Genomic DNA, 20,042 nt, shown 5'->3' with positions numbered 1-20,042 from the left:
AATGTTGTCTGTTAAGATAAACCTCTTATAATATAGTTACAAATTACATGAGTATAATAATTCAGTCAATATTTCCAATTGAAAACTCCCAAATTTAGTTGCAGCATTATTTGACATTTTACACTTCTACCATCAAATATTAAGCTATACATCATGTATCTTCTCTGTCTTTAATCATTAAAAAAAAAAAAAAAATTCATGTTTGGTTTATGTGCACTAAAGAATCCTGATTTCCTTCTAGTTAGTGCTGAGGCGACGCAGCCTATACATTTAAATAAAAATTGTTAAAGCCCCACCAAAAACACAAACCAGCATCCAAAACCAAATATTATAAATGGCTGAATTGCCTCTAATTACTGAAGGAGAGTTGTCTCTAGCGTCATTTGTTTGTGTGAACTGGTCTTGAGCAATATTCTGGATTTGACTGAAACGTGAATAGTGGGTGCTCAGTATCAACACATGATAATAGCTGGTTAAGCATTTATCTAACACCACCATAGATATTTAAAAAAAAAAAATATGCATGTATGTCAGGGTTCCTACACTTTCATAAACAGCTGAAACAAGGACAGCATGTGTAGCATCATGAAATTCCTAACTGCACTTAACATGTCACTTACACTTATTTACATAAAAATGTCTCAGTGATGTTTTAAATGTGTCATTTTCAAAAAAAAAAAATGTAGATCATATTAAACAAAAACCTTTTATAAATGTTGAATTCATAATGGATACTATTCAAATGTAGTTTCTGAAATATTTACAAAATGTGCATTATTTTTTATAGCTTTTGTACAAGATTTTTATGCTACATTTTCTGTTTTGACAGTAGCATGACAATAGGGTATTTACACAGGGACTTTCAGTTTCAGTCAGCCAGTCTCAGTGCTTCCGGTGAACTCTTTCCATTATAAAATTGCCATGTTTAAGGTCTGATTTCTTTTATACTCTTCACAGTGTAATGTGCGCATGCATATATATATATATATATATATATATATATATATATATATATATATATATATATATATATATATATATATATATATATATATATATATGCATATATATATATATATATATATATATATATATGCATATATATATGCATATATATATGCATATATATATATATATATATATATATATATGCATATATATATATATATATATATATATATATATATATATATATATATATATATATATATATATATATGCATATATATATATATATATATATATATATATATGCATATATATATGCATATATATATATATATATATATATATATATGCATATATATATATATATATATATGCATATATATATATATATATATATATATGCATATATATATATATATATATATATATATATATGCATATATATATATATATATATATGCATATATATATATATATATATATATATATATATATATATATATGCATATATATATATATATATATATATATATATGCATATATATATATATATATATATGCATATATATATATATATATATATATGCATATATATATATATATATATATGCATATATATATATATATATATGCATATATATATATATATATATATATATGCATATATATATATATATATATATGCATATATATATATATATATATATATGCATATATATATATATATATATATATATATGCATATATATATATATATATATATATATATATATGCATATATATATATATATATATATATATATATATATATATATATATATATATATATATATATATATATATGCATATATATATATATATATGCATATATATATATATATATATATATATATATATATATATATATATATGCATATATATATATATATGCATATATATATATATATATGCATATATATATATATATGCATATATATATATATATATATATATATATATATATATATATATATATATATATATATATATATATATATATATATATATATATATATATATATGCATATATATATATATATATGCATATATATATATATATATATATATATATATATATATATATATATATATATATATATATATATATATATATATATATATATATGCATATATATATATATATATATATATATATATATATATATATATATATATATATATATGCATATATATATATATATATATATATATGCATATATATATATATATATGCATATATATATATATATGCATATATATATATATATATATATATATATATGCATATATATATATATATATATATATGCATATATATATATATATATATATATATATATGCATATATATATATATATGCATATATATATATATATATATATATGCATATATATATATATATATATATATATATATATATATATATATATATATGCATATATATATATGCATATATATATATATATATGCATATATATATATATATATATATATATATATATATATATATATATATATATATATATATATGCATATATATATATATATATATATATATATATATATATATATGCATATATGCATATATATATATATATATATATATATATATATGCATATATGCATATATATATATATATATATATATATATATATATATATATATATATATGCATATATATATATATATATATATATATATATATATATATATATATATATATATATGCATATATATATATATATATATATATATATATATATATATGCATATATATATATATATATATATATATATATATATATATGCATATATATATATATATATGCATATATATATATATATATATATATATATATGCATATATATATATATATATGCATATATATATATATATATATATATATATATATATATATATATATATATATATATATATATATATGCATATATATATATATATATATATATATGCATATATATGCATATATATATATATATATATATATATATATATATATATATGCATATATATATATGCATATATATATATATATATATATATATATATATATATATATATATATATATATATATGCATATATATATATATATATATATATATATATATATATATATATATATATATATATATATATATATATATATATATATATATATATATATATATATATATATATATATATATATATATATATATATATATATATATATATGCATATATATATATATATATATATATATATATATATATATATATATATATATATATATATATATATATATATGCATGAGATAAAAAGTGGGTCTCAGACCAAACAAGAAGTACTGCTTTAAATGTTTCATTTTCCCTCAACACATCTTTAAAATATGACAGTTTATTTTACTCAATGGAGTTTCTGCACTCGCGTGCTGAACCTGAGTGTTAGTGGTAACACAGTCTTTCATCTCGTTTTATGTTTGAATAACTCAATGAATGCTTAAGTCTATTTATCTGAACGTACTGTAAATACACTACAACATTAAAGTTGTAAAAAGGACCTCATGAAATTGGAAATATTCACATTAAGCTTTCACTGGAAGTTTATTTTTGGCTGAAAAACACTAGCTGTGCATAGAGCCTATTGTTGAAACAACACCTTAAACAAATAACATTTCAAATGTAATTCAAGCACTTTTTAAGGAGCTCTGTTTGTTTTAAGATACTTTCCGGGCCTTGAATCCTTATGTCTAAATACTTCTAAGAAGCATGGGGACCCTGGTATGTATACGGAAACTTACTTTATATCTTCTTCTGGGATAATATCAGGCACTTGGGTATCATCTGGAGGATCCTCTGAGCAGCATGATGACCCGTCTGAGGAATGCTCCACACGTGGCCTTTTAATTGGTGTTAATGTGGATGAAGCTTCAGATTTGACAGGAAATTCCTCATCTGAGCAGGACACGCTTGCACTGGGTCTCACTTGAATTGCTAATATGAAAAGGAAGAAAATAGTTAAACGGTTGAAAAAACAAACAATACAAGTGAACACTGGGTTACCTTTACTACGCCGTTTTGGCCTTTTTGGCACATAATCTGCTTGGACCCCCACACTCTTCATGATGGGAGCATCACACTGACAACCTACTTCTTTTGTCACTGGCTGTTGGAGATACAAAATACAGTTATTGAGCAATGGAGAATATTCTTCATAGGGAACTCTATTCCATGGCATACAAAAATGTAAACCATGAAGATCATGACGCTGCAGCATTTGTACGCTACCAATGCACTTTTGAACATTATTGTGAAACAGACGTCTTCTCAAAAAGCTTTTTAGGTATGTGCAAGATAACTAAAGCTGCTTAAGATTGTGTTAGGACTGCACAATATATCGTTTCAGCATCAAAATCCAATATGCATATCCACAATAGTCACAAGATACGCAATGTTGAGTCTGAATTACAGCTGAAAAGGAGCTGCAGAATTGTATTAAATTACTGTATTTATACACAATTTATATGATTCATGCAAAAAATGCATTTAATATAAATAAAGCGAAAACAAGATTATTTCACTTTAAGGAAAAACTTAATTATATATTTTCGTGTCTTTTTACTGGTCCAACTGTCAAAACAATTCTGAGAGCAAAGCACAAACCATCTTGTGAAACTATATTCATATCACAATATTTATTGCAGAAAATAAAACATTGCCGTATCAGATTTTTCCAATATCTTGCAGCCCCTAGTGTTGGGTCATTAAGAACCAGAATATGAGAGTAGGTAAACAAATGACAGCACGTGCATTTTGGGTAATGACCTGTTGCTTTAAAGCCACAAGAGGAACGTGATTGGTCGTTCTTTGTGTCAGTCAGACTGAAACTTTGCGTCAAAATGAATAGGCGGTTATTCGGCAACATAAATTGGCAGGTTTTAACTGCTTACCTTGACGCTCGATGGCGGAGCAACAGTGTATATAGTCGGGATAGCTGTGTCTATCACATTCAGAAAGTCAGCAAAACCCATTTCGTACTGCTGTAAATTAGTGAAGCATTGTTTGGCGAAATGCCTCGCACACAAACGCGAGCTTTCTGTTATTCCTCCTTCCTCAAAATGCAAGAACTCAAGCCAGCGGGTTCGAAGCCACGGTTGTTTGGGGAAAGGGAATAATGTTTTGAAAGGATAGCAACCCAAAACACACCTTTTCACCATCTCTGTCACCTGTGCTCCTTTACAGTTTAGAAAACACTTCCTCTCAGCTGCTCGTTTCAAACAACCGGTTCTACAGATTCGGTTCAAAAGACTCGCTTGCGTCATCACGCTGCTACGTCACTCAAATGTATCAGACGCGCAGAGCAACACTTGACGGAAGGTTTTAATGTACTGTAAAGCGTCTAGAGAAAATAATACTTACTCGTGCAGGAGCAGAGGCGCCAACAGTGTATATAGTTGGAACGGCCGTGCTTGCTAATAAAAGGTGGCACGTTATACCCGCGTTAACCATACCCAAATTGGTGAAGCATTCAGCAGAGAAATGCCTGTCACAAAGCCGCGAACTGGAGCAAACACCCCCCTCTTCGAAATGCAAAAACTCCAACCACTTCTGTCGTAACCAGTTTGTGGTTGGGAAACAAAATAAAGCGCGTGCGTTTGGACAGCCAAATACACACCTTCGACCCATTGTTGGTGACTGACTTGAAAAGACAACATTAAAAGGGAGGGACTTTCTCGCTCTAGAGCCTACCCTATTGGACAAAAAACTGTGTAGTGCTAGATCAGTGGTTCTCAAACTTTTTTCACCAAGTACCACCTTAGAAAAAAGTTGTCTCTCCAAGTACCACCTTACGACGTAATTTTTTTAACCAGTATTAAAAAATAGCGTCGTAGGCCTAATTAAGCAGCTACAGGTGTGCACAGTTTAAAAACAATGCAGATTAATTCCTATTATTAAGAATATGTATTATTGTCAGTCACTTTAAACATTTAAAAATAGTCTGAACATTAACTGTGCTTGCAGATTTAAAAAAAAGTTTTTGTTAAAATGTGCTTTTAAAAGTTCATTAAAAAAGGGCGCTGTTCTTAAAAAGTAAAAAGAAAACTGCTGTACTTTAATCTAAAGTATTCATTGTAGCCTATTCATCAAAAGCTGGAGATGTTGCTTGGACCTTATAAATATAGGCTATATGTCACATTCCTACACTTTCAGACAAATCTTGAAATATATGTTAAAAGTACATATGACAGGGTTCATACAGGCACAGCCTAATGAAAATCAATTCCAGCATCTTTTTTTTTTTCAAGACTGACATGCTATGTATTGAAGACCTGAAAAGTATTCTCAGCAACCCATAAAACATTGCATAGGAATAGATACAAATAAAAAACATTAAAAATAATATTTAATAATCATATATTCATAAAATAATAAACCTGCACTTAATGCTTGTGAAATCTTTTTTGTACTCAAGTAAAAATACTATTACGCTGCTAAAATAACACAAATTTTAGTAAATAATACTAATATTAAAAAGTACAAAGTACTCTTTTAAAAAGTACTAGTTGGTTACTTTTGAAAAAAAAAATCTGATTTTCATTATGAAATCACTTTTTTTACGTGGAAACCTGATTGAATAGTTTAATTGCTTAAATCCCAAAGCTACATGTATAGGAAATTGCACTAACAAAGAAAGTATGGTCGATTTTTCCTTTCATGACAATTAATCTTTTTCAATAGCACTGGTAAAGCTACCAAATAATCTTTAAGGCCATAGAGACACTTTTTGCCCATTTTTAAACGATATTTACAAGCTTTGAAAGGTTTAATTTAAGTATATGGTAAAAATATTTAAATTTAGCCTTTTATTTACATATTTTACACTATTTTTCTTTACAGTATGGCAAATTTGTTTTTTAAAAAGCTGTACATCACATGTAGATTTTATTTTACATTTAACCTAATCTAAAATAGAAACTTTTAAAAAAATACAAGTACACTGTCAGTAAAAAAAAATTAATAAAAAATGACTTCATTTGACGTGAGGTATTTGAAATATGACAACACTACATTTATCAAAGCAGTGCTTTAAGAGCCTTATTGTTAATTTTGATAAATAAACAATAAGTAACAACGGATTGCTTTGACCTGTAATGCTTTAAGACAGATCAGAATACAGCTAAATGTATAAATCACACAAATACCTCATCCAGAAACATTTCCAGCATAATTATTTTGTCGTAAAGAAAAAAAAAATAAAAAATACACCTTTGCTAAAAGTAAGTTTCACTTCACAACACAGCCAAATAAGAAGACCATTAGCATTGTCATCGATCATGTATCAATCTATTTCTAAATACTTGATAACTTTGAATACTTTTGACTAAATTTAGTCAAGGAACAAAGATAAATAATGTCTACTTGTGGAAAGATCGCGATTGTATTCAATCTGAGCACACAGGCGATCCTGAGAGGACTTGCAGTTCATTTGAAGAAAAAAAGCCTATTTAAGAGCTCACATATCTGTTTTAGCGATTTGCGTACATGAATGCGCTCTCGTGTTAAAATAGAGCACTCGCCACATTTGCAGAAATGAGTAATTGCGCAATACCTTCATTCCCGCGCCGCCATTCAGAATGTATTTAGAGGAGTGACAGGTCAGAGGCGAGTCGACTGGCTGTCGGAGAGCGAAACGTGTTTGTAGATCATCAAATGGGCAGGAAATATGTCCGCGGTTTAATTACTCTGCTAGACATCTCTATAGTGAAAACATCCGAGAAGCATTATTCCAACAAAACATTTGTTTTTAAGTTGTTTTCTCTATCTCTGCAACACAGAAATTTGTCCCGCCCTTACGTTTCACGCAACTAGACAAGGTCGACTGTGATTGGCTACTTTTCATGTCAGTCAAATCACGCTTCAGAATCAATTCTTAAACTTCGGAAAATGATTTATAGCAGCTTATGACACAATGCACTAAAATAAACATTCTAAGCACAGCGTTGTGATCGTATGCTTCACAAAACAGCCAATGCTGATCACATCGATGTTATATTACACATTAAAGGATAAAAAGTGTAATTGATTCTTTCATTATTCAGCGGTTCCTCCGCGTACCACTAGGAGGAAGCCTGCGTACCACTAGTGGTACGCGTACCACAGTTTGAGAACCACTGTGCTAGATGACTCATCAAGATTTACGATCAGGGGCCCGTTCTTCGTACGTGGATTACTCAGTTAGCTGGATTTGTTATTGACGATTTGACATGATCCAGGATCGTTTCGTTCTTCAAAACTGATCTGATTGTTGTTGTCATAGCAACAGTTCTGCTAGCTCGAACCTGGTCGGAAGCAGGTTTAATTCATATAAACAGGATTAGATCGGCTTAGTTCAAGCAAAGATAATACAGAAAGTATGTACCGAATTCTGATATTTTCTTACAGTACTAGTTATATACACTTGGGAAAATACTATCTTTTTAAAAACTATATAAAAGTTATAGTTATTAATAAAATAAATAAGGTTATATATTAATAAAACTTGTGCAATCTGCACCCCTGAAATGAAAGTGCAAAGACTGCCACCTGGTGGTGCAAAGAGAAAACTTACTGATATGAACTTTGAGTATGATATAGAAATGCACAATATGTGACTTTTTATAAGCAATAATTATGAAGTCATAAAGATGTTTAGACAGTTAATATGACGGTGATTTGATGCTTTATAAAAGTTGCAGACACCTTTACCAATATCAAAATGCTCTTGTAAACATCCAGTTATTCTTTACACCAATTAAAAAAGCCGCTACTATAATACTACTATGGGTACTATAGTAAGGAAAAACTGTAAAACTAAATAAATTGCTCTTGACACAAGAAAGGGCCAAACATGCAGCCCACAACAAGGTGTTAAGTTATTGCGTGTAACATTTAACAAACTGTTTCCTACGAATTTGATGTCATTTTGCTCACATGGATAATTGAATATTAATCAGATGATGTCATCACGCTGCTGTGCCGTCAGCCAATTGTTGCATTGCTGATCATGATTTCGAGGATCGATAGATCAGTCCTTCACAACACACGCAGCGATCTCAGATCAGTTTATCCAGACATTTTATTCTGATTCACGAACTTGTTTGACGAACCAAATTAGCCAGATGTCAGTTATCAAAATGAACAGATCCAGGATCTGCCAAATCATCTTAGATCATTTAAGCTAGCTACGAAGTACAGACCCCGGTTAGCTGAACAAGGAAAATAATGCTGCTGCGTCTCAATTTGCCTTACATATACAATGTCCTTACAGTATGTACTTTTTTTGTAAAGAAAAAAAGTACATTATTTTGAGTGTGTAACAGAAGAGCATGCAATATTTGTGACACTACTTCCTCGTTAACATGCCATTATATTGCTTTGTTACCTGCTTTTTCAATCATTTCTAGGTTAATCTAACATTTGAGTATTTCATGAAATCTCCTCAGGTGTTTACATAATTATGCATTCAGAAGTTGATGGCCTAAACTATGAATTTAAAATTCATGTTGTTGCAGACACATTTTACCATATTTGTAGTCATAATCAAATTCACATTAAATATGCAATGTAGGCAATAATATATCTGTACATCAAATTTCTACCAGAAACAGTAGATCACAGGTGTTAAACTCAGTTCCTCGAGGGCTGCACCTCTCCAGTTTATTTCCAACTGTAATTAAACACACCAGCATACCTGCCAACACTCCCGTTTACCCCGGGAGTCTCCTGCAATTCAGACCCATCTCATGTTTTGGTCTGTCTCTCTGTTTGTCTGCATCATTGTTCTTTTCTCAGCCGCGATGATATGCAGCATTACAAGATTACTCCTCGTTTGTACTGCTTCAAATGAATAACTTGCACATCTATTTATGACAACACTCCATGGCTGTGTCCCAATTTAAATACTATCCGTCCTAAATGGTATTCAAAAATAAAATGAGGCTGTCCCAAATCATTGTATGTTGAAATGAGTTTTCCAAAATTACGCAGATGGTAGAAATCTGAAGTGCAGAACAGACTAAAATTGCCCACAATGCATTGGGTATTTGACATGAAATCGATTAGTACTACAAACAGATTGAAAAAAAAAGTGTAAACAAACCACAAACATAGCGAACGTGTGAGACCAACCATTAAGTGAAGAGGATAGAGTAACGATGTTTGAATGATTGTTAAAGGGCACCTAGGTTACCCCTTTTTTCAGATTTAATATAAGTCTTTTGCGTCTCTAGAATGTGTATATAGTTTCAGATCAAAATACCCATCAGATTTTTCATTATACCTTTTACAAGATGCTGTTTTATACTGATTTCCAGCAGGGGGTGGTTTTGTCGTACTGCGCCTTTAACCGTACGTTCACACCGAAAGCGGCCAAACAGCTCCAATTGGCCGACCCTTTTTTTTGTAGTTAAATTGAAAAAAAAGGACTGGGTGTGTTCATATCACCCTAGTATGACGGTCTATACACTATACCAACACACAGATCTGTCCAAACAGCTTGAAAAGTAGATTTTTTTACCATAGGTGCCCTTTAATTAAAACCGAACCTACTTGAAAATATTGAAATCGCGTTTTCCACATTATATTTCATCTGCAACAATTTTAACTTTTATAAAGAGGTGTCTGGCCATTAACTTCTAAATGCGTAATTATAAAAAACAGTACACAAAAAAGTACATACTTTAAGAATTTAATATAAGGAGGCCAATTGGGACAAATCACATGCTTCCATCTTCTCATCTCCAAATTGTTGATTTTGTTGAATGCCATGCCGTTGCTGGCCAGTTGACATCAGTTCCTTCTGTTAGTACAAATGATATCGAAATTGTCTGCGGGAAGTATTTAGTACTGAATAGTGAACAGAATTCTTCCAACTTTAGATTTCCATAACATTTGAACAAACTCTGCTATTCACTGATACACTATCACACTGTTATGACACTGATTATGAATTATTAATGGGACTACAGATTATCTAGATCTGGCTATGTGAGACTATTTTTTATTAATATCCTTCAGTTTATGCCACATAAGGAGATTTCAAAGTGAATAGTAAAACTGTAGAAATTAAGTTTTAGGAACTAGACATCAGGGGAATCCCTGAGAACTAAATTTCTCCACTGGGGTTTTTTCCTGGTTGAATTCACAGAACCAGCAGGAACTTTGAAGTGACACAATAATAATTCCTACATTTATATAGGCTTTTCTAGACTCTCAAAGTGCTTTACACATTGGGGGATTCTCCTCATTCAATCCCGGTGTGCAGCATCCACCTGGATGACGCAACAGCAGCCATATTGCACCACACACCAGCTGATTAGTAAAAAGGAGACAGAGTGATGAAGCCAATTATGATATGGGGATGGTTAGACGCCATGATGGACAGAGGCCAGTGGGCAAATTTGGGCTAAACTCTTACATTTTTTTTTTCATCCTGGGATTTTTAGCGACCACAGAGTGTTTAACATCTCATTGGAAAAACAGCGCTCACTGAGCAATAAAGAGTCCCCTTCACTATACCGGGGCATTAGGACCCACACAAGCTGTAGGTTGAGCACCCACTGCTGGCCTCACTAACACCCCTTCCAGCAGCAACTTAGCTTTTACATGTGGTCTCCCATCCAGGTACTGACCAGGCACAGCCTTTGCTTAGCTTCAGTGGGAGACTATGGGAGAGTTGCAGAGAGCTACGTGCCGACACAAGCAGACAGAAAATGTCATTTGTATGGATATTTGACCCCAAAATTAAAAATATTATTTTTTTTTCTCACCCTCAAGTCGATCCATATTTTTATGAGTTTCTTTTTTTCTGTTGAACACAAAACAAGATCTTTTGAAGAATGTTGGAAACCTGCAGCCATTGACTTCCATAGGAGGCAAAAAAAACTAAATTTGAGGTACATTTTTAAAAAAAACTTCTTGTGAAAAAAAAGTGACGAGTGAAGCGTGAGTAAATGCAAACAAAATATTTAGAGATGAGAGTATGTTGTGTGTTGTTTGTTTAGTATTAAAATGAATCGAATGTAGACATAACCAGAAACGTTGGCTAAGGCACGAAATTGCCAAAAAGTAAAAACTAAAAGCGGCAGACAAATCATCACCTTAGAATTACAAGGTTCTATCTGACATTTTTGTCAAAATTTAGTTATTGACGTATTAAAGTACGGGGTGCCTCAAGGATCAGTTTTAGGACCTTGGGACATGGGATCAGCTTTCACTGCAATGCAGATGATACTCAATTATATATTTCAACTAAACCTGACGAGACGTCTCAACTGTCTAAACTAACTGAGTGTATCAAAGACATTAAAGACTGGATGACCAACAATTTTCTTCTCTTAAACTCCGACAAAACAGAATTATTACTTATTGGGCCTAAATCTTGTACACAGCAGATCCCGCAACTCAATCTACAATTAGAGGGATACAAAGTTAGCTTTAGCTCTACTATAAAAGATCTGGGTGTCATATTAGACAGCAATCTAACTTTTGAAAACCATATATCCCATGTCACAAAAACTGCCTTCTTTCATATGAGAAATATGGCTAAATTACGAAGTATGCTATCCATCTCAGATGCAGAAAAGCTAGTCCATGCTTTTATGACTTTTAGGCTGGATTACTGTAATGCTCTATTTGCTGGCTGCCCAGCATCCTCTATTAACAAACTTCAATTAGTACAAAATGCAGCAGCCAGAGTTCTGACCAGGTCTAGAAAATATGATCATATCACCCCAATTTTATCCTCCTTACACTGGCTGCCTGTTAAGTTTCGTATTGAATTTAAAATATTACTTCTCACCTATAAAGCTCTAAATAATCTAGCTCCTGTTTATCTAACCAACCTTCTGTCTTGCTACAATCCAGCTCGCTCTTTAAGATCTCAAAACTCAGGGCTTCTGGTAGTACCTAGAATAGCAGAGTCGAGTAAAAGAGGTTGAGCCTTCTCCTTTATGGCTCCTACACTCTGGAATAGCCTTCCTGATAACGTCCGAGGCTCAGACACACTCTCCCAGTTCAAAACTAGATTAAAGACCTATCTGTTTAGTAAAGCATACACTCAATGCATCACTTAGCGGGTTCCACACAGGCTTCTGCATCTTGTTTATGTACACTATGAACAGCAGCTACGCTAATTATTCTCTCTATCCTCTATTTCCACCTGGGGATACTCATCCCGAGGTCCTCAGATTATGCAGAGTCACTGATTGAATCCAAGACCAGCGATGAGATGATCCCAAGGTTTCCATATGCGGGACCAGGCCGTATCCTGAGCTGCTGCTGCACTGATGGCCATAGGGAGTGGAGAACATGAGTCTGATTCCAGTGACGCTCCAGGGACAGACGAGTCTTTGCTGAGGCCAGCTTCCAGCTTCCACCACAGTGACTGAAACTCTGCACAAGACTTTTGGCCAGCGGAGAAATTGAAATGGTTGTGCCCAACTGAGTCTGGTTCTCTCAAGGTTTTTTTTCTTCACTCTCCTATTGGTGAAGTTTTTTTTCCCTCTCCGCTGTCGCCACTGGCTCGCATGGTTCAGGATTGGTAGAGCTATGCATCGATGAATTTGCTCTTCAGTGTTTGAACTCTCAGTAATGATTTTAAATCACACTGAACTGAGCTAAACTGGACTGAACTTAAACACTAAAAACTGAACTACACTGTTCCAGTTACTATGACCATTTATGTGAAGCTGAATTGAAATTGAATTGAATATTCTTATTAAATGACAACTTATTTACATTAAGGGATGTTTTTTTTTTTATAAGGGATTTACATTAAGACTTTTTATTTAAAAAACAAATGTTACACACAGACTGTTTGCCATGGAATGCAAAAACTTTGAAGCTCAATATCTCAAAATCTTTCAGAACGCAGATAGAACCTTATAATTCCAAGGTGACGAAATATGTAATTTTTGCTAATGTTTTCTGTCTATTTATGTCTCGTAACACAAACTGTTGCAAGTTTAATGAATAACTACACAGTAATAAATGGGTAATTGATTATTTAAGTAATTATAGGGGAAATATCAGTTTTCACCTTAGAGAGGTCTGTTCCAATAAGCCATTGTGTATTTTTCTAAGTATAATTTAGTAATTCTATAAAAGCTATTAGCAAACTACTTATTCAGATGAGTGAAACTGATCACAGGTTTTTAAAAGAAAGTTGCTCGTTAGCAGCCCACAACGCAAAAAAACGTGCAGAAACCAAAAACCTCAGGGAGACGCAGGCTGTGTGCCCCTGCTACGAGTCTGTTGACAGTGGTCAGAAGGCTCTCCATGAAAGCAGCTTGCTGGTGTCGAGCCTCCGCTGCTTCTTCCCTCAGACGCTCCCTCTCCTCCACCTCTCTCTGCACCTGCTCTTTAAGCATGTCCACAAGGATTTGCATTTGCATGTAGCTTTGTCTGCGGTTTTCCTCCTCCTGTTCCATCATCTCTTTTACTAGACTCAGGACACTTGCGTCACCCCTTTTCCTCTTTCCTGGCCAAAGAGACAGGAACAGGTTTACGATATTGCATTATGAATACTCGACTATGGAAAAATAACAACTAGAAACAGTTCCACTGGATTAACAATTTAGAGCAATGTGTGACATTTGTTTTGTTCTGCAAATTACTGATGGCATTTCCTCTAAACTCTAAATAAAATGTTGTCATTTAAAGCATAAAATAGAAATTGGAACGATATAACAAAGCATATCAGATATGTTCATTAAAGGAAACACTTTCAAGAGTTCACTAGAGTTCTGATGATTGATAATAAGGCATGTTTGAAATGCTATCCTGGAAGAGAGCCCTAAGCTCATGAGATCCTTGAGACTGGGGCTACCCCCCCTGTTTGAGCTCAAGTGGGTTTCGAGAGCTCCCCCGAACTCGTTTGCTCAGCCTATTCCTTGATTATTAGGGGTTGCCACAGCAGAATGAACCACCAACTTATCCAGCATATGTTTTACACAGCGGATGCCCTTCCAGCTGCAATCCAGTACTGGGAAACACTCATTCACACACCTACACCATAGACAATTTAGCTTATTAAATTCACCTATAGCACATGTCTTTGGACTTGTGGGGGAAACAGGGGCACCCGGAGGAAACCTATGCCAACACAGGGAGAACATGCAAACTCCACAGAAATGACAACTGACCCAGCCGAGGCTCGAACCAGCTACCTTCTTGCTGTGATGTGACAGCGCTACCCAATGCACCACCAAAACACTTATACTTTGTGCCAATTTGGTATATTCAGTTCACCTATACTGCATGTCTTTGGACTTTGGGAGGAAACTGGTACCCAGGGGAAAGTCAAGCAAGCACGGGGAGAACATGTAAACTCCAAAGATACGTCAACTGGCCCCAGGGCCGGCCCGTGGCATAGGCAGTATAGGCAAAGGCTAAGGGCGCTGTACATCCAGGGGGGCGCCAGAAATGAGTGCGGTTTAGTGGGTTTTGTTTTCGATATTCCTGACACAATTAGTGATAGACGGCAAGAACTCAAAAACCTCTTACCCTAAAAACATCTAAAGTGTGTTTCCTACAAAAAGACAAAGCTGGTTATGTTTCACAGCTGTCTATTTCTAGTTTTGCCCGGCATCACGACCACTGCCCTCGCAATATGCATTTTGCCGGGAGAGCTCGCGCTGAGAGAAGCTCTCAGTAAGGGACCGTCGGAAAAGTGCTTATTTTTTTCGTCTTTTTTTTCTCCGTCCTGCGTGTTTTATTTTAAACACAACTCATTTTCTCTTAAATGAGCACAAACACTTACTAAATTAGTCGGATGTTTTCATTATAGATCTGTGCATTCTTACATTAACCCCTCTGTTATCAAACAAACACAATGAGAGATTCATTTCCTGCTCTTCACTAAATAACTACAGTAACTTTAATCAATATTCAAATAGGATTAAAAGTGAAAGAGATTTTATAGCTTTATTTATTTTCTGGATAGGCCATTCATTTTAATAGGCTAAACCTTTTATTTTATTGTCAATAATTTCTAATGTTTGCTATCTATTCTATCATTTGAAGCTATTTGTTGTACCATATTTTTTACATCCCAACGTTGACAGATTGCAAATCAATAAATAGCTTTAGTGCTATCTGTTAGTTTTAACGTCTGCCAATGTTATGGAAGGGCATAAATGTTACAGAAAATAGTAATAGTAATGTAACTACCCCCATCATTCCTTCCTCAAGCAAATGTGTAAATATTAGATCTATTCAGCAATGACGTTAATTGCATTGGTATATTTATCTGACATTTTCCCAGCTTGTAGTAGTTGATCAAAAAGCTATTTATGACTATGCACTAGCAGTTTACTGCAGTGTGACAGGGCGCCACCTGAAATATTGCCTAGGGTGCCAAATCGGTGCCACCCTCTCCTGGATTAATCTAGAAAAAGAGGGGGAGAAGGAGAGATGGATGGGGGGGGACTCTACAGGGCGAAGATGACCAATGTAAAAACTGGTTATTTATGTGCATTTGGATTCGTCTGATTGGTAATTCATATGATAGCTAATGCGGGACCAGCTGTGGTCAATCATAGGTATGTGATCCTCTTGAAATTAGTTTATAAATAAACTTCACTTGATGGAATAACCCAGACAAAAACAAAAGCATTTGTTATTTTGACCAATTATCGTTTTCTGTCTAACAAAACTATAAATAAATGATGTGTACTTCAAAATAAGAAGAAATTTTATCAGAACTTTATAGAATAAGACATATAATCAATATTTCACTCAAACACACATCCAGAAAAACTGGGAATTTTTAGGTGGTGTCTTGATCGTTTCCACACAAACATTTATGCATGTAAAAAAATAATGTAAATGTAAAAAAATAAACCACACAGAACTGGACTCTGAAAACTGCACTGACATGGTTTCAATTTACTGGAACTTCTTTATTAAGCTGCTTTGACACTACATTGTAGAATCTACATTGTAAAAGTCTACATACTTTTAATCTACATTGCAAAAGTGCTATAGGAATAAAGATGAAATTAATTTAATGTTAACATAAAATATTTTCTGTTACCTGGTCTGACAGATGGAGGAGAGCTCGGGCAGCTGGGGGTGCTGTATGTGGTGGTACTGATCATATGGGCATCTGCAATCAAATGTTCCTCAGCCATCAGAGAGCACTCTGGTGAAGTGTCTTCAAAATAAAACAAGACATTTTTAGAAACCACTGCTCAAGTATATGTTTAGTGGCCCTATATAGTAAATTTACTTTCTATATAAAAAGATTTACCATTTGACTTTTATTTCAGTTTGTGCTCACATCAGTTACTTTCAGAACAAAATAACAGTTTATTTCTAGCTTTAAGCAGTAATGTTTATTCCTCTTCACTTGAGGATTAGCTTGGGCTACACTAACCACACGTTAAACAAACAATGCTCTTCTATCGAGCCATAATGAACGTCAAAATCCTAACTATAAACCGTTATGTACACAGCTATCACTAACCTTCGGCTTTGAGTTCGGCAGGTAAACTGAAGCTCTCCGGGCTCATGGTGTCCAAGAGCCCCACAGCAGAGTCTCTGGTGCCCGCATAAGCCGGTCTGTGGCCAAGGATGGCATCAAGTAGCTGGTACCATTTGCTAGTTTTAGGTTCCAATCCGCTCTGATTGTTGTAATCTTTAATTCGCTTGTAGTCCTGCTTGAGTTTCTTAATTTTTTCTCGGCACTGCTTCGCCGTGTGGTTGATGCCCAGCGCCGCGAGCTGAGCAGAGATGCATGCAAAGATCTTGGTGTTTCTTTTATTCCCCTCAAAGTCGCGCTGCATTTCCTCTCTGGCGTAGAAGTTGAGAAGCGCCTGGACCTCTCCGTCGGTCCATCGATCACTGTTTTCCATATTCGTGGAGCTGCTGAAGTGTTTTACACGGCTCTTTAAAAATGGTGGGTGCCGGTGTTTCGTATAACGCGAGTTTGGCCAATCCCTGCACACTTACGTCACTGGTAGTTCCTGGAGCATCTACTTTGAAGTCCCCTAAACTGCGTTCCTATAACTAAAATCGTTCCCAGCTGCTGTTCTTCGGTACAAAGGCATAAAAAGCGGCTACTTCCGCAAATAGTTATAGGAACTAAGAAAGCGGTCCTTCCGTGGGGAAGCACAGAAGAGCTGTTCTGACTTCATGTCGAGTTTTGTAAACAGTCACTTCACAGAAGCAGAAAGCGTCTCTCTGAAGCTTTTGTAAACAATCGACAGACAAAGCATTTTTTGTTCAATTCAATATGATGGTTACTTTGCACCTCATGCATTATTAAAGTGTTAAAACAGTGTTACATGAAGCATCAGGGAAAGATACACAATAGTCCTGAAGACCCCATCAGGGCTCCTAATATTTATCAGCACTAGATTTGGCAACTTTTTAGACTATTCAAGCTACTTTTTTAAAATAAAAAACAACTATAAACAAATGTAGCTTTTTTTGGCAACCTTTAGCAACTTAAGGTTAAATCTTAAGCCCATTTGTGACAAGATTCTGATGGTATAATAATCTTGGATAAAAATATTACGGTTTTACAGCGAGTACTTCTCTGAAATATATATCTTTTTTAAATGTCTGGGTAAAAACAAAACTTTTTTCTGCTTTGATCAAAATATAATTTATTTTGAGAAACATTAAAAATATTTTGGAGCAGTAAACATGTCAGGCTAAATAATGCAAATCAATGATTGACATCTGCTCTCTTTATTAGTTTCAAAAACACAGATTTCTTTACAATTTAAAACAGCATCTTTACATATTTGTTTCTGCTGGAGTTACTGTTGTTTTAAAACAAAAACAAGCAAACAAAAACAAACAATATATATATATATATATATATATATATATATATATATATATATATATATATATATATATATATATATATATATATATACACACACACATATATATACACATACATAAATAAATAAACAATCTTACATATACCTTGTAACGGTGTAGCAGAATATCCTTTTTAAAGCTAGACCTTGTCCAACCGCGGTATACCTTGAAAACGGTGATCGTCCCATGCCTTCTATTAAGTTTTACATTTCATTTAGTATTAATTTAATCCAAGGTAATTTGTCCACAATATATTTCTAAAATTTTTAGACTTTGTTTTTCAATTTAATTAATATATTTTTTAGAAAAAGGCAAGCTCAAAGATAAATCACATTCACTCAACTTGGGCATTTTATCACAGCAAAAGCACATAAAAATATACATTTCATTTATTTATCAGCATTATACAGATACTAACAGCTGATATTACCAATCATAACATGTGCTGACATCTTGTGCTGGCTCATAGGTATTTTCTATAAAAAGCAGTGTAGCATCACACTAGCAGTAAGTAACATCAAATCTTTAATCTCGTCTTCCTCAAAAAAATCATACAAAACCAAGCATAAAATCATACAATCAAATGATAGAACGCATGCTTGATCACTGTCAGCTTCTCCATCAATTGATATCACTTTGGGAGACAGCCTTAAAGGTGTATTGCACACATTTTTGTGTTAAATTTAATCCAAATGTGTCAGGACTGACAGAAACATAGGGACAGTTGTAATTTTTTTTGTATTACGTATTTGTAACATTTATTTGTAGAATTTATTTATGATTTCATGTTTTTAATAAATTGATCTGAAGTTTATTTTTACTAAATAACAGTTTTCAGCTTAACAAAAATATTAAAGCTGTAGGTTCAATTGGGCTGAGGACAAGAACAATGACAGGGTTTGTATATTTGTACAGTTTTAATAAAGAAAACACTCTGAGAACCAAATGCATGACCCATTTCTAAACAGAACAACTCACAGAAAATCAACCATCAGTCCATTTTAGACATTTTTGGGATGCAAAACTTTTTTCCACTGTATTTATTGCAGGTACAGATAATTTACATGGTAGAATGTTCCATATACATAAAATGAAAAAATAAAATAAAAATATTATTATTATTAATAATAATAATAATACTAATACTAATAATAATAATAATAATAATAATCTTGA

At 32.9% G+C, this 20,042-nt stretch overlaps 1 protein-coding gene across 5 annotated transcripts in view; it reads right to left on the bottom strand.

The window, feature by feature from the left end:
• The window catches only part of LOC563780 (uncharacterized), a 30,268-nt gene that overhangs the window by 2,429 nt on the left and 7,797 nt on the right, over window positions 1–20,042 (bottom strand). Inside the window, exons 1-5 of one of the 5 annotated variants that reach the window (XR_012387126.1) lie at window positions 17,497–17,945; window positions 17,065–17,184; window positions 11,798–14,508; window positions 4,053–4,155; window positions 3,791–3,983 (exon numbers count right to left, since the gene is read on the bottom strand). Coding sequence is in view for 4 of the 5 variants with exons in the window: in XM_021479786.3 (XP_021335461.2) it covers window positions 3,791–3,983; window positions 4,053–4,155; window positions 14,243–14,508; window positions 17,065–17,184; window positions 17,497–17,884 (1,070 nt within the window). In the remaining variant the exon portion in view is untranslated. Of the gene's footprint in view, window positions 1–3,790; window positions 3,984–4,052; window positions 4,156–4,939; window positions 5,273–5,408; window positions 5,687–11,797; window positions 14,509–17,064; window positions 17,185–17,496; window positions 17,946–20,042 lie in introns of those variants that run through there. The other 4 variants (XM_021479786.3, XM_073916625.1, XM_073916623.1 and 1 more) reach the window with 4 other exon arrangements.

Source organism: Danio rerio, chromosome 11 (assembly GCF_049306965.1).
Source record: "Danio rerio strain Tuebingen ecotype United States chromosome 11, GRCz12tu, whole genome shotgun sequence".
Taxonomy (NCBI): Eukaryota; Metazoa; Chordata; class Actinopteri; order Cypriniformes; family Danionidae; genus Danio; species Danio rerio.
Note: the sequence above shows the minus strand (reverse complement) of the source record. Positions and strands in the feature narration are given on the sequence as shown.